This window comes from Parasteatoda tepidariorum, chromosome 4 (genome assembly GCF_982258835.1).
Source record: "Parasteatoda tepidariorum strain Cologne lab strain chromosome 4, Ptep-v5.0, whole genome shotgun sequence".
NCBI classification, from domain to species: domain Eukaryota; kingdom Metazoa; phylum Arthropoda; class Arachnida; order Araneae; family Theridiidae; genus Parasteatoda; species Parasteatoda tepidariorum.
In genome coordinates, this window is record NC_141758.1 from 27,035,106 (window position 1) to 27,052,585 (window position 17,480).

The 17,480-nt window shown below is 28.3% G+C and overlaps 1 protein-coding gene across 1 annotated transcript; it reads left to right on the forward strand.

The window, feature by feature from the left end:
• The first annotated feature begins 256 nt into the window (after nucleotides 1–256).
• On the forward strand, nucleotides 257–16,911 carry LOC107444720 (uncharacterized). Its single transcript, XM_043050138.3, has 6 exons — nucleotides 257–377; nucleotides 3,453–3,573; nucleotides 4,680–4,880; nucleotides 9,096–9,218; nucleotides 16,225–16,309; nucleotides 16,391–16,911. Coding segments are annotated over exons 2-6 (504 nt in total). The 5' UTR covers nucleotides 257–377; nucleotides 3,453–3,480; the 3' UTR covers nucleotides 16,393–16,911.
• Nucleotides 16,912–17,480: the final 569 nt, after the last annotated feature.

Consider the following 17,480-nt stretch of genomic DNA (forward strand, 5'->3'; position numbering starts at 1 on the left):
TATGTTTAATATAGCTTTCAGTTCCTTATAGTTATTATTAATTTAAAAGATTTCAATCTATACGAAAATCAGGACAGAAATTGACATATCTCCTTCTTCTATGACTCTCCACTGGCTAATGCTGAAAGCCAGCGAATTGTTCACATAAGTAGAGAGTAAAGAGAAGTAAAATGAAAGAAAGTAAGTAGAAAGAATGAAAGAATGAAGTAAAAAGAAAAAAACAACTACAACGATAGGGTTACTAAATGGGTAAAAATAGAGAGCCAGAAACGTTATTGCTTATCTTTCTGTTTGTTTTCTTCCTAGTTCCTAAACAAACTAAGGAACAACTTGAAAGTTATCGACTGCATCTACATTAAATTTTTATTACGAAGACGGTAATGAGATGTTAATTTAAACATAATAAATTGAAGTTTTGTTTGTCATGATGCAAGTGTGCACAAGATTTTATTCGCTCTTTCAAAACTTTCTTATTTTAATTTGAATTCTGAAGCAGTTAACTCGTAAAAATTAATTCTGATTAAAAAAAGGATTTAGAATTGTAATCAAAAAAGAATGAGATTGCTTATGAAAAATATGCCTTCAAAAATGTACATCTCTATTGTTATTAGAAATAAGTGGATTTCTGTTTTGAAATAATATTGTATTAGTGAGATGCATTTCCTTTTTTTTCTTTCATTTTTTTAAAATTTTATTTTATTTGCTTTATTCTGGCCAAGTAAAAATTATTAATTTTAAAATTATTATTCGTGTCCTGTTTCCAGATTTTTATTGGAAAAAATGTCTCAATTGAAAGCATATGAAATTTATCATTTTTTCCCCTCTACTTTTATTGCAATCTAACAATTCTTTTATTTTTATTTAATATCAAGCAAAACAAAAATTAATAAAAATACCATTGCACTCCTATTATTTGGATTTGCAATTTTCCATATGTTTTTTAGAGGAAAACACTGGAAGTAAATAGTTATTGAACTTTAAAGAAGGCACATCTGTGGGTTAATATTAAATAATAAATATCCAGCAGAAGACCCTAACCCAGTGTTTCCCAACGTGGGGCCCACGCCCCACCGGGGGGCAATTTAATTGCAAAGGGGGGCAATTCAAAAATGGACTTGGCATGAGTTTAAACCTTTTACCCTGAGCCATTTAAATGCAATGTGAGATTTCGGTGACAAAATCGAAAGAAAAAAGCAAATTCTTAAATAATTGCGGTCAATAAATATTATGTGACTGAGGGATTTTTTAAGTGACAAACCTGAAATGAAGTATTTTTTTACAGTCAATGGTAAAGCATTTGTGAGTTATTTAGTCAATATCTTTGAAAAACTGAATATATTAAATAAGAAATTTCAAGGAGCAAATAAAACCTTGTTGGTGCAAGAGCGAAGATATATGGCTTCATTACCCTTATTGAGTTATGTCAGAAATATATTAACAACAAAAACTTTGAACAGTTTCATTGGCTCCAGAAATGTGAAGTAAATGATACCCCTTAACTTGTTATTGTCTATTATCTGAAAATTCTATCGGCTGATTTGAAAGAAAGATATTCTGATTTAAAACAAATTTATTTTCCAACATGGCTTGGCTTCGTGAGGAAACAGAAAACAAATACCCAAAATCAATCAAATGTGCAAGAAAACTATTGTTACCGATTCCATCTTCATATTTAGCTGAATGTGGATTTAGTGCTGTAAATGATTTTATTGGTAAAAAAAAATCGTCTAGATATAACACAACGGGGAGACTTGAGACTGAGGCTAACCAAATTGGAACCTAAGATAAAGTCTACGTGCAGCAAGCATCAAGGGCAAGAATCTCACTTAATTAAAATATTAAATTATTATAGAAAAATATTTATTAAAATTATTTCGAATTTGAATTTTAGTTCTTCATTATATGTTCAGAAAATTTAGTTACTTTGTTTCGCTAACAATTTCCTACGTTTCTTAAGTGAACAATTCGACTTTTTTATTATTAAAAATTATGTATATGTTACATAAGGGGGCATAACAATTTCAGAAAGGCTTAGGTGGGGCATGGTACAAAAAAGGTTGGGAAACACTGCCCTAACCTATCTAAAACAATGTAGACATACCAATTATCTGTTTAAGGCAAACTTATAAATTATAGGATACAAACAGATTTAGTTTTGATCATAAAATAACTATGCTATAAGTAATGACCTTTTGAAGATAATTATATGGGGTTATTTTTATATTGGTGTTTGTTCGTTCCATTTTAATTCACTAATTATGACTTCCAGTGTTTCTTATACTTGCAATAAGCTTTAAAATTTATTTATTTTATTACATTGATTCACCTTGTGTGGTTGATAATTTGACCCATTGGTTTGCACTATTGTGCATTACTTTTTTTTTTGTGTGTCTGTCATTCATCAAAACTTGACAATAATTTTGGTGTGTGTATCTAAGGGAAAATCTTTTTATTTTTTATCATTAATTAGTCAATTATGAAGATCATATTTGATGCTATTAGAAATTTTTTATATATTCAGTGTGTGACATGCTCTTTTAATATTTTTAATATTCAGCGTCTTTTACCATCATAGCCATTGCAATGTCATCCTATTTCTAATTAGCTGAATATATAACGTTCCTCGAAATATTGTTTGCTTCAATTTTCTATTTTGGGGTAGGGATAGCCCTGGTAGGGCAATGGACCCATGTCCAGGAGGTCGTGGGTTTGATCCCTTCCAGCCGAAGACTCCCTTGTAGTAAATGGTGACTGATGCACGTCAAATCTGAAAGTCCTCGATGTTCCCGTTACAAATCATACTTCCGGGAGTACTGATCCAGGATTTCCTTTGTCTTCTGTATTGGTTCAAAATTACAAGGCTACAGAGTTGAACATTAGTAGTCGTAAATCCAAAAATTAAGTCAGCTCTTCAACAACAGTTATAAAATATAGAAATTTTCTATTTTAATGCATTTTAAGTATAACACTGTTTTCTTGTGTTATACATCTGATACACTTGATAAATAATGAACTGAATATTTATTTTTACATGATTTGTGTAGATCTATACATGATATAATGATTGATTTCATCTGTCTAGATATGCTTTAGTTTTTTTTTTCTCGAATATGTTTGCCTAGGGAACAAATCAATTAGGAAGATCATATCTGATGCTAGTTAATTCTATTAGAAATTTCTAATATATTTAGTGTGTGACATGCTTTTTAATATTCAGCATCTTTTGCCATCGTAGCCATTACAACGCATCCTATTTTTTTTTTTTTGTGCTGAATATGTAACTTGTCTTGAAATATTGTTTGCATCAACTTCCTATTTGAATGCATTTTAAGTGTAACGCTGTTTTCTTGTGTTATACCTTTGATACACTTGATAAATAATGAACTGAATATTTATGTTTACATGATTTGTGATGTTACATGATATTATAATGATTAATTTCATCTGTCTAGATATGCTTTAGTTTTCTTCTTCTTGAAAATGTTTGCCTTAGAAACAAAAACTTCTAAACTTCTTGGTTGGAATTATAAGTACCTATGTACTTTTTATGGCATTCTCAATGTTTGTGAAATAGTAAGTATAGCAATTTATTTAATTTTTTCTTTACATGTATATATATATATATATATATAGCCCACATTACATCGATTTACGATACTATCGGAGTAAATTGAGCACGTTAAAAAGTGATTATCTGAATGCATGATTATGATTTTCTAATATTGCCTGTAAATTTCTGTGGAAAGAAAAAGTAATTTTTTTAAACGAAAAGTTTATCTGCAAGAACTCCGTAACGTACTGCGACAATGGCACCATGTCGCTGCGATTCTGCTATGGAGATATATAGTAGGGATCACGTGCTGAAAATTTTTCGATTCTCCAGCTGCATTCCCAAGTAATAAGCTAAAGCTCTGGCTGCAGTTGTTGTACTATATATTTACGTGTGCATTTGGGGTTCAAATTTTAATTATAAATTTTTATTATAAAAAAATAATAACATTATCAAGTACTCTGGCAGAAAATGCAAATTTAATTTAAATCCAAGTTGATTTATTTATTCATTCTTAAGAAAAGAATTGAATCTGATTAATCCTTTTTCATATTTGATCTTAAAACTTTATAATTGTATTATAATACTAAGAATAGTCTTTCTATAGCACCTTTGTTAACAGGCAATATCGTTACAATGGGGCAGGCCGCTTGAATATCTATAGGATATAATGAAATTACTGGACCATGGGAAAATTTAGAGCACTATTCCCAGCTCTAGGAAATCAACAGCTTCAGAGTGTTCTCAGTCTTTATGATATGATATCATAAACTTCTGGGTCTCTGGTTGTAAAGTTATTATTTTTTTATCTACGCTAAATCTATTATCGAAGAACATTCTTCTGAAATGCACAAAAGGCTATCAGTGAAAAATAATTGTATTTCTTAATTGAATGTATAAATTTTACTATCTCTAATAAAATATGAAAAATTTAATTCATATTTTTTTATGATTAAAATATTAAGCTTGCAATTTCATTTTTTAAATAAAATCTTATAAGGTTTTATAAAATGTATTGTATACTATGGAAAACATAATTAAAAATTTTTCGCTTACATGATTACTTTTTTAAAATTAGGAAAATCAGTATTGTTTTTTGTATGTATATCTTACTAGTTATATATTTTAGGTGATTTGTTATGCATGCTTGGATTTGATTCGTAACTCTTGCCGACCAGCATATTCACATTCCACTGGAGGATTTGTTGGAAGTGCAGCTGAAACTTATTTTTATCTTGCTACATGTGCTTGCATGGTTATAACTTGTATTTTTTTATGTTCATTCATTGTGTCTCATATATCATTTCTCTTGATGGAAAGAACAATTCTAGTAAGTTGATTCCCCAAAATCATAATTTTCTTATTTCAGTGTTTCTGCTAAGCTTTTTAATTAAGCTGAATAATTTTCATAAAACTTTTCTTTTCCTATATTTTATTTTGGGGAAAATGTGACTGTATGGCATCAAGATTTCTGATAACTGAGCACCAATGTTAATACTATTTTTTTTAAATTAATGGATCTGATTAAAAACTTGTAATTAAATATTTAACTATTTCTATTAAAAGATTTTTAATATATAATTATCTTAAAATTTAATATTAAGTAAAACAAATTAAATAAACTTAAATATTTATTAATTTTTTTAAAATAATTTTAGTACACAAGTCTACAAATCCTGAGCACTCTATTTTTACAGACCGAAATCAGTGCTAATTCCTATTATTTTATAATTTATTATTTTTTTTACCTGAATATTTTTTGGAAATATTTTATTCTGATCATAACCTAGCCGAATATTTTAATTTTATTTTCCTACCAATTAGGATGACATCTCTTGCTTTAAATGCAAGCATTCAATATGTTAGTTTTAATTTATCATTTTATACATTTGAGTATTATGTAGGTATGTAATGAATTTAGTTGGTATAACTGCCTGCATATTAAATTTGTATCTCCAGATTTTTAACCTCTTTATTTATTTTTAAAGCATTATCTTAACTTAAAAAAAATTATATTAATTTTATGTATTTTTTAAGTACAGTATTTGCAGCAGCGTTAGGTTAGTATTATAGTAGTGGGCTCATACTAGCACACTACAAATGTCTATTTATTTTTGTTCGAGACTTTTAACCTAACACTGAAACTGTTCATTTACCAAGCATTGCATAGTCAATCTTAATTTATATTCATCTCTGAATAATTATACTTTTTTCGTAGTTTGATTATATTTAAGAACGTTAGAAATTTCACTGAAATGATTATTTTCACTTTACAACTACTATTATTTAACTTTTCATTTTGCATTTACTGTTATTTAAGTAAAAATTTTAAAGCAGGGAAATTTGTATTCGCTTATACACATTTTTTAAACGAAATGTTTCTTGTTTGTGCAAAATGTGATTGGATTAAAATAATTCTTGTATTAGAAAAAGCAGTGTTGGCTAATTTTAAACCGCAATTAAATTCTTAAAAGTTTTTTCTTTATTTGTTTTTTTTTTTAGAATGAAAAACTTAGTTTGGATTTTTAAAACAAACATACTTTTGTTATTTTATGATAACTAATATGCTTTTGTTATTTTCTGTGCTTATATGTATGCCAACCATATGTTCATATTTTTATTTGCTTTTCATTACTTTATTAATTGTAAATATTTTTTCATTAAATTCAATGTCTTTAATATTTCCTGAACCTTTATATTAAAATTTTTATTCATTCATTAAAAAAAAATTTCATTACAGCAATTAATTGTTATAAATACTGCAAAATGTATACTGCTAAATAATGACGTTTCTGTGAATGCTGAAATATAAAATTCTTGTATAAACTAAGCTATCAAGAGCAAAACTTCTTTTATACAAGCACTTCTAAAACAACATTTAGATACTAAACATTTAATTGCATGCTAAAGTAATAAATAAGTTGTAAAGTTATAAATAAATGTCTTTAAGATCTTTAGTTATTATAATTTATTTCTCAAATTCATATATTTATGACATTCTTCATTCAAAATACTATTTTTTTTATAAACGAACCAACAACAAAATAAAGAGTTTAACAGAAGAAAAAAAACTTTGACCATGGCTATTTTTTTATGCATATAAATTTAATAATTTTATGCCAATTTCCTCATATAAGTCTGTATGGCTGTTGTTCAAAGTTGTGACCAAAAATCTATCTTATATACTTGTTGGGATATTGTGTACCATATACATTGTATAAATTTATTACAAAAATAGTTTTTGTATTATGACTATAAATTTTAAAGAAATATGATCACTTACAACCTAATTCATTTGAGTTTGAAGTTTAGAAGTGTTAATTCAAAAATGATATGAATTTTAGTTTACATCAAATTAAAACTTATGAAATTTTATAATTATATAATTTGCACTGCAGTTCCTTGAAAATTTTAATAGTTCTAAGTATGTTTAATGACTATTACTCTAATGTGAAGATATCTAATTTATTATATAAAAAGGAAATGATGGTTTCATGAAATATTTATCTAATTATATACCAATTTGATTTAATGTATAATTGATTTCAATTTACATTCGTTAGATTAAATAAAGTCTGCTGGTGGAGAGGTAGGAGTCATGAGTTCAGCCCTGGTTGCAGACTAAACAACTATTACATTTAGATAGTGAAATAAAATTTTAGATAGTGAAATACTGGTTCAGTCTCTGTCCATGTCACCTGATAGCATTTAAAATCACTTACTTTTCTTACCATTAACCCATTTGTGCTTAAGGTCATTTTGAAAGGAAGTTCCTTTTTCTCAGAAAAAAAAATAATAGTACTAGTGTTTAATTAATTTAGTTTATTTTATCACACACATATATTAATATTTACACACACACACACACAGTGGGAAATCCCACATCCGGAATCAATGGAACTCGGCAAGTTCGGAAGTAGAAAGTAGATTTTTCCGAATAATAGATCTTTGAGGTAAACAAACATTGTAATCCTTATTTTATTAAAAATAACAAATGGATGATAATTAACATCAATTTCATTCATTAACATATAAATCCACTTGGTTTGCCAATGGCAGTTTTGGCAGCTGTTGTTGCAGATTTCCACCTGGTTTTTTAAATTTTGATGTTTCATATCGCTATGATGAAATTCCGAATCAAGAATTTAATTTAATTATTTCTCAATCCTCTCAATAATAGACCTTTCCACTCTGAATTCATGTGATTTTTATTATAATTTTTATGGAATTTCACATGCTTTTAAAAATCTCTGTGTTTTTATATGTTATTTTTGGTTTGGCAATCTTTGAATCACGCGTTTAAATAATTACTTTTCTATGCACGTAATTATTGACAATTCACCCGTAATCAAAAAAGGATTTATGATCGCATTTTTGTCTGTTATTGCCACAAATTTTCATAGTTTTTAAATGATTTTTTAATCACACACAGGTCTTTAAATGATTTGCATTATCACTCACGGGAAATTTTGAATTGCACATTTGAAGAATCACTTTTTATGCACTGCATTATTCATGATTCACTCATAAAACTATGTAGTTTTATTGGTTGTTTTTGCGTTATTGTCAAGGAGTTTCACAAGGTTTTTAAAAATCTTGATTTTTTAATATTACATTGTTTTGTATGCAAATTTTTGAATCACAGATCTGAAGAAATCATTTTTTGAGGCACTGGATTTGTAACGGTTTTACTGTCGACGTGGTTTTGTCGACCACATTTTCCGTAGTTTGTAGAATTTTTACATATTTTTTAATATTTTGATTTTTTTGTTATACTAATACTCTTTGATCTGCATACTACAAATTGTACTTTTAATTGATCCCATTATGACGCCCTCCAGTTGTGACAATTTCATCTCAAGTCCTTGATATTTTTTAAAATGCAAGAGTTTTGCACATTCTGAAACTGAGTGTGTGACTCTTGGCAGTAGTCTTTATGCCCAACAAGAGAAAGACACATAATTTTTTTTCAAACTGTAATGAAATGCCTCCAAAATTACAAAACTCTGGATTTCCTGTTGGTAGTATTTAAACTTTTTTTTATCATATTATAGAGGAAATCAGATTAAAATTAAACAAAAATTGGAAATTGGGTAAAAAATTGAGGATTGTCATTCTTTTATACTTTTTTTACAGATCCTAAATATTAAAAAAAGTTTGTTTTGATTATTAAAGTGTCCAATAAACGGGACCTACCAGTAAAGGGACATCCGGATATGGGACTTTTGAAGGTGTATATTTATATATACTTGATTTTAACAAATATGAACTACCACTTTTATCACTCTGTTGTTTTTCATATGTCAACAGCTTTTTGGGATCAGGCATTACTAGATTAAAAGATAGAGCTATAAAAACAGTACTATGTATTTAGCCATAGTTGAGTAGCATATGCTATATTTTATTTCTGTTTTAATAAAAACCAGCAAAGATAGGATTTAGTACTCATGCCTATAAAAAAAATTCTTTTTATTTCTTAAACATTTATTAATCATAAAGATTTTTATCATCAAAGATAAATTCATCTATATTTTGTTCCTTTTAGGGAATCATGTTTTGGCTTACTGCCACCCTCTTGTCTTTTGTAACAAGTCTCGCCTTAATTATATTTATAAATGAATCAAAGAATGTTGAAATATATGGCTATTCTCACAAAGCAGCTGCCTCTGTAAGTATATTCTGAAGTATATCCATTATTTATTAGATTTAAAACTTTATATAAATTAACTTTGTCATTGTTCTGAGTTTATTAATTTATCAAAAGTAATAGGACAGTTCTACCACTATTTTGTCTCACACGTATTTCCCAAAATTAATTAATGCATTTTTCAACAAAAAAATTCATTACATATCTTTGCTAGAAATATCTAAGTACAAATAATTATTATTATATTCATAATAAAACTTATATAATTCCTTTGTCTCTAAAGTCAGAAATCGCACAATAAGAAATATTTCAATTTTGTTTTCAGTAGTCAATTTTAATGCATTTGTTTTTATACCACATTGGGGGTTTTGCTTTTGGCCGACCACCTAATCGGAACATATGTTCTTGCACCTCAGAGCCCTAAATCTAGAAAATTTAGATGGGCACATTAGGCCTTAGTCTTCCATGGGCAGTCGTGACACTGAGTTTGATTTTTTAGTTTAGTTTTTACACTAGTGTAGGATTCATATTTAAATTGAATCATTGTAATCTTATAATTCTCTTTATTCTTAAAGTAATGCTTAAAAAATACTTCTTCATTTGAGAATTGTTAATTTTGAAGGATAAGAATTTGTATAAAAAAATAACTTTTAACAAGGATCTATCATGGGGGAAATTAGTACCATTTTACTTCCTTTTCACAAAATTCAAATTTGGCGAAACAGTCGCTTTACGTAAATCGAATTCTTAAAAACTTTCTCCTGCTAAGAAATAAAATTAATTAAAAAAGAACCCTTCATAAAATTTAATTTGTTAGAACTTTCAAGCCGTTAGAACAAAAAGCCGTTTTTTTTATTGTTAAACCCAACTAAAAAAAAAAAATATTTTGGAAATAATCTTAAAAAGAAGAAAAAACGATGAAGTAATACACTAATGATTATTTCCAAAATGATGGTAAGGTGAACATCTTTCAAAAAAGAAAGAAAAATCCTAAAATCTTATGAGGAAAAAAAAATTTTTTTTTTTAAAAATGGCGGTAAAATTTATCGAATTTCGTTCCGGTTTTTTGGTTTTCCGGTTTTCTGATTTCCGGATAACGGGTTCTGTACTGTATTAGTATTTTATCAAATTATTACAAAGTCTTGTTTTTAAATTCACATACTTTTGATATTAAAATAAAACTATTGTCACTTCTTAAACTGAATGATTCTCATGATTGAGAATTTTTGTAAAAATATTTTGATTTTTGACAGTTTATTTCTTGATAAAGATATTTTTTCTACTAAAATGCATATATTTTTTTTTCTCTCACAAAGATGAGCTTTAATAAGTGAAAATTAGATTGTTGATGTATGTGATGTTGTATGATTTTGATTAACGTCTACTCTAGTGTGAGTTTATAAAATGAAGAAACAAAAATCTCATGAGGGAGAAATAAATGTTCTACAACTATAGATCAAATCAATATTTAAAGCAAAAAAAAGCTGATAAAAATCACGAAAAAGTGCTTAAATATTCAATAACTTTTAAACAGATAGTAATTTCGAAGTAAAACTTATATTAGGTTTATAAATTAAAATGGTATAATATTGGAAAATTTTAACTGGAAACTTCGAATTGAAATTACCTTTCTCACTTTAAATACTCAATATTTAAAGCTGAGCAACTGAAAAAAATCATGGCTCAAAAAGACTGAAATTTAGATGAAATTCGAACTGCTGATCAAAAATTTGAGTTACCATCACAAATAGATATTACTCTTCAGTACGCCAAATTTTATTTTCGTGGTTGCATTAAAACTGGCTACAGATCGAACGAACATGGAATTTGTTTCCCCACTAAATTAAGAGTTAATTATTCTAAAACTAGTTTTCAAATCTTAAACTTTTTTATTCCATTGTACTCCCTATACTTATTTCTACATAGATTCAAGTCTTATAGATTTTTTGCAGCAAAGCAAAATGTAACCTAGGGGTGCACAACCTTTTTGAGTGAAGGGCCACATGCGCAGCAGATTGACAAATGAAGGGCCGCATGCCAAAGGGAACACCCAAAGTATTTAGATAAACATATTCATAGCAATTTTAGGTAGTAATTGTTATAAAAACATTGTTTTAACCACTAAATTCTTTTTCTAAGTTAACCTTGTAATATCTTAGCATAAAATTAAATACTTTTAAATGTTTAAAGTTAAAAACTTCTAAGCTAAGAAAAAACTGAGCCTTCTAAGAAAAAACAGAATCAGTTAATCAGAAGAAAATTTAGATAAATTGAAATAATTAAAAAACTATGGGAAAATGCATGTTTTTTAAAAGTCATATTACATAATACATAAGTTCATTTTAACATAAATTTTAACTTTAAAAAATTTGTTCATAGAAATAAATTTTAAAAAAATGTTCTAGTTATTAAAATAAATACAAGTTAAATACTTTGATTTAAAGAAAGTTTATAGGGTTAAAAATGATAAAAATTGAAACAAAACCCCATCTGCGGAAAATAAGATTTAGCATTTAGAAGGGGAATATACTTAAACTTTAAAACATTTATTTTAAATTAATGATAGGAAGCAGGGGCAGAGAGAGGGAAGAAAGAAAGAAAGCATTAATCTTGAATAAACTATTTTCCTTAATAATAAAAAACTATTAAGATACTTGTTTAAAATTTTTTATGGCGAATATTTTTTTAACATGACACTTTCTATTTACAATTAATACACATATGCAAAAACAATTAGTAACATTTACATTACTTAACGAAACTTATTTTGATTATATTTTTTACTGTTAAAATTTAATGATATACAAATCATTTCCCAGCGTACAATCATGAATGATATGAAATGGTGGAAGTATAGCATAAGAAAATGGTTAAAAAAATTTCTTAATGGTTATCCTGTAATTTGCAAAATTTTTAAATATTGGGATAATTTTATTCACTTGATCATGTGATTCACTTGATCATGCTTTTTCGAGCCATTAAATGAATTTGTTAAAAGACTGCTCTGTAATTTTGAACAGGCCAAATTTATTCTGGAAAACAGTCTTATGACAGAAGCTGTTGTTGTGGGTAGTATTAAATTCGGGCAAAAAACTTAATCACTTTTGGAATTTGTCCTAGATGGTGTTCTTCATTTCCATATTTTTAAATCACGTGAATACAAATAGCGATGTGTTATTTTATAATTGCCTAAATACTAATTGTTATGTGTGCTTTTTAAATTGCGCAAATATAAAACGCAATGTGTGCTTTTCAAATTGCGTGAATACGAATTGAGATGTAAAATTTTAAATTGCGAAAAGACTACTCACAGCGCATGATTTTTAAAATGTGTGAATATGAATCGCGATATATGGTTTTTAAATCGCGTGAATATGAATCGCGATGGATGATTTTTAAATCTCGTTATTTTTAATACGAAATGCGCTGCGCAATTTTAGGATCGCGTAAATACGAATTACGATGTGTGAATTTTAAATTACGCGAAGAATTAAAACGTATGATTTTTAAAACGTATAAATACGAATCTCGACATGTGATTTTTAAATCATGTAACAACAAAAAGAATAGGTTGAGTCTGTGATGTTAACTTGCACTTGTTCATGGGACTAAAGAAATATACACGTGCTTTGAATTATTTTTTAGCAAAGGGGAGCGCGTTTAATATAAATGTACACAACTTGTTTTTATTTTTCATTTTTATTCTTTTTAGGAAGGTATCGATTTTGCTAAAATACGTAATTACTTTTTAAGTTCCAAAAAAAAAATTAAAACAGTATCGAATTTTAAGAGTTGTAATATTGTGCTAAAATATCAGGATATTCTAAATTACAAGTAAAAAGACGTTCGAAAAACCTCTTATATTTATGTAAAAATCGACACAAATACAGCACATAAAAAGTAATTATTTTAATGCGCGATTCAAAACTCGCGTGCTGTCAAATTATATGAAAAATATCAATTTTTTTTAAATCACGGGTAAAAAGCGTAGTAATAACTACAAAGGAAATTATCAAAATACCTTTATATTTGCAGTGAAATTGGTGTAATTAAAACGCGTCAAAATTTTATGTATTTAAATGCGAAATTAAAGTATCAAAATAGCGTATAAAAAATATCGGACCTTGTAGAGATGTGTAACAATAATTGCCAAAATAACGATTGAAAAATAATTTGATTTGCAATAAAATTGGCACAAATAAATCACGTCAAAAAATGGTTATCTAAATGAGCGATTATTTAATCGCGATTCGTAATAATATCGTGCCAAAATATCAAAATTTTAAAAGCCATGCGGAAATGCGTAGCAACAACTGCCGAAAAAGATTAGATTTTTCATGAAGTTTGCACAAATAAAGCGTTTCATAACTTTTTAAAAATCGCGATTTCAGAAAATACGTGAAAATGGGCAGCAATAACTACCGGAAAGTCACTGAATTTACGATAAAATCAGAGCACTCGAAGAGAGTCAAAAGTAATAACTAAAATTAGAAATTTGTATATCGTAATAATGATGTGTTCAAAATAATGGTATTTTCAAAACTATGCCTAAATCTGTAGAGGTAACCATCGAAAAAAAGCGATCGAAAACTACATTGAGTGAAATTGGGTGCGTCAAAAACTTAAATGCGTAAATTTCAAATTTCCGAATTTTTTTTTTATTTAAAAAAAATTTTAATTATTTTTTTTCATTTTGTTCAGATTGCGGTAGGGGGCCGCACATTGAGGGTTGGCGGGCCGCATTTGGCCCGCGGGCCGCAGGTTGTGCACCCCTAATGTAACCTATAGAAAAAAGGGGATAAAAATTTTAAAAAAAAGCATTAAAATTGCAATAACTTTTAAACAAATTGAAATTTAAAGAACAAAAAAAGAAAAGAGAGAAAGAAAAAAAACTCTGTGTGAAGTTCATCAACAAATGTAGCTCATTCAGTATACCAAATTTTAACTATGAATTGTAGAGCAGCTGATTTGTTGTTTTTTACTGCAGTATACTCCCTGTATGTTTTCTTACGCACTTTCGTAATGTTAAGCTTCTTAGTCTCATAGTTTTTACACAGCAATAAAAATTTAAGGTTAATTTGAACACCCAAATCCGCGTGTGTAGCCCTTACAAATTTTTAATATAGAGAAATTTTTAAGCATAAATGTTGATTTATAGTGCATATCTCTATATGCTGTAATTTTGTTTACATTTTACTTCGTTTACTTAGTTAAATTAAAAAGTCTGGAATAGAACAGAAATGATATATAGGCTGTTAATATTTTTCGTAAGTTGAATAAAAATCGAGGAAGTTACGATTTCACAAAATTATTTTACTATTTAAAACATAACAAAACATGTGGGATTTTAAATTAATATTTTATCAATAAATATGCTACTTTTGATAACAACAAACTTTTATAAATTTCATAACAATGCTCTTGACTCTTTAAAGAATCATGGATGTCAATATTCCAATTTGAAATTATTTTTATTTAAAACAGTCAAAATTTTATATATAATGTTTACAAAAGAATTCGTCTATATCTTAAGTAGTTAATGTTGAGCTTTAAATAAAAAGCCTTGGAAGAAAATGTTGTGCCTGAAATTTTCTTAGAGATTGAAATTTTTTGGGGGAATATTTTAATATTAGTTAACTATGAATTATTGATTTATTTTACCAAGCCATTAAATTTCAGAAATGTGAATGGATGAATATAGTAAAGGTGAGTCTTTGAATGTTGTTACGAGTCTGTTTATCTACAAACAGAGAACCAGTAACCTTGACCTGAGTGCTGGCTGTTAATTAGCATGTCTGGATGTAAACAGTTTAAAATTAGCTTAATTTGGATCTTCTATGAACATGCACCAAGGGACCACTATTGGGATTTCTAAATTTTTTAATATTTGTCCTACATAGCAGTGTTTCCTAAACCCCGGTCCGCGGACCTGTATTGGTCCTTGGATCAAATGGTACCGGGACGCCCATTTCATTCTCCCAGTTGGGGCACGATCACCTGTTTTTGTTTTTAAAAGAGTTCAAGCGCTACTTCCCAACCACAAAAGACCCATGAACTGTTAAGGAATGGGTCTGTGACCCATTTGTCAACAAATCGGGCGAATCTAGCATGTCTGTGCAAGAAGATCAACTGCTGCTGATTGCAAATGACGGCGGCCTTAAAACTGTGTTCGAGGCAACAACTCTGGTGTTCTGGATTAAAGTCATGGCAGAATGCCCCGAAATTGCCGTCACAGCACTTAAATCCCTATTGCCATTTCCGACAACCTATCTGTGTGAAGCTGGGTTTTCTGCAGTAACAGCAATCAAAACAAAGCAACGGATTAAACTGGACAGCACATTTCGGGTGTCATTGTCGCCGATTACCCCCAGATGGAACGTTCTCATTGCAAAGAAACAAGCTCAGGATTCTCATTGATTTAACATTCTAGTAAGTTAAAATGTTAAATCACTTGATATTTATTTTTTGCTGTAACTGTATTTTATTTTGAAGGCATGTTTAAGTACAATTAAATCAAAATTAGTAAATCAAAATAATCTAAAATATAAGCAATGAGCCGAGCGGGCCACGGTAAAATTATCAAATGTTGACAGGTCCGCGATGATAAAAAGGTTTGGGAACGCTGCTATATAGGGCCAATATCAGCGTATATATACAGCCATTATAGGGCCTATATTAGCTGAATAATGAATATAAAATATCAAGTTAATCTAACAACTTTATATAGGGCTGATATTGGTTGTAAAGTGGCTGTAAAATATCAGGTGAATCAGACAATTCTATGTAGGGCCCATATCGGAAAATAACTGCCCTTTGAACTCTTATTAAACCACAACTCGTGAAGATTGGTCCAATGAGGGCTCAAGTTATTTTGCTGCTAGGGATGTTAAGGATTTATAGATTTCACCCATTGCAGGTTTGAAAACAAGAAATAAAAGCAGTGTGACGTAAAACCAATCAGCTCTTCAAATGTAGCATAAATCATAATCATATTCTATTTTCCTAATTTTGTTATTTCGCTCTTTAGATTTTAGGTCTTATAAATTCTGCTCTCTACTTAATAAACACAGTCAAGTCCTACAGAGCTTGCAAGCTAAGTTGGTCTTATCAGTGTAAGTATTCTTCTGTATTTCTTTTTTAAAAATAATATTTTAATGCACTAGACTATTATATTGTTCTTTTTTCTTTTTTAGGATTCTCTGTGATGCACCATTTTGACATACTTTTTCTAGTCTTTTAGCATTTAAACAAGTTCTACACAATATATGATAACTATTTATGGTATTTAAATATTTTAGACTATATTTTAACTATTTAGTTCAATTCAAACACTGCTAGGGTTGTAGTTTTCCTTCCTAATAAATAAAATCTTTTTTTTTTTCTCTTTTTAAATTAAAATTTGTGTCAAAGTTGCTATACAATTTGTTTTCTGTTTCAAAGATTTCTTTATCATTGCAATCTCAACTAAGATTTAAAGCACACATTTATATGCAGTGAAACCTCCTATTATGAGCTCTCCTGCGAAATGGGCTTTCTCAATACGGACTTATTTTTAATTCCCCCATGAATATTGTATGAATAAACCATTATGTACATACTCAGCAAAGCAGACACTCCCGTAACCGGGTGTTAACAGTCATTTTTGTCCTGAAACGTTATTTTCTATCTCTTCAAACCTGACACTAATTTTTCGAAATTTGAAAAAGAAAAGAAACTGTTTCAGTTTTAAATTGCAAGAAGAAAAAAAATCAACTTTTTGCCGTTTTTAAAGCATGTAAATTTTTTGCCTTATCCATAACTAAAAATATTGTTAAGCTATTTCACTACTAAATAATCGTTCTTTCACTTGCCTTATCTTTGCAAAGAAAGGAGAGAAAATTATATTTACTCTTGTGAAAAAATTCGGACTGTAGCATCTTTTGACTTTTTCATCCGGATGATACCGTTTATGAGATCCCTCATTTTGAAATGAAGTCTTAAATGTTCTAAAAGCTTCTTTCCCACTAAAAATTTCTTTCATTTTTCTTATCAATAATTGAAACTGGCTGAGGACTGAAAGCGCCTATTCGCTATCATATAACTAACTTGAATACCTGTGTTAATAGGAGAATTAAATTCATTTATCTGTAGCTGCATCTAGAATTATGTATTTATATCAAACTTTTTCATGTATTTTTTGTATAGAAAAATATATTTATAATTTTCTATATATGAGTTTACATAAATGTCCTTGTAGATAGTTATTGTAGTTTATTTAATTATTACTATATCCTTAAAAAAAAT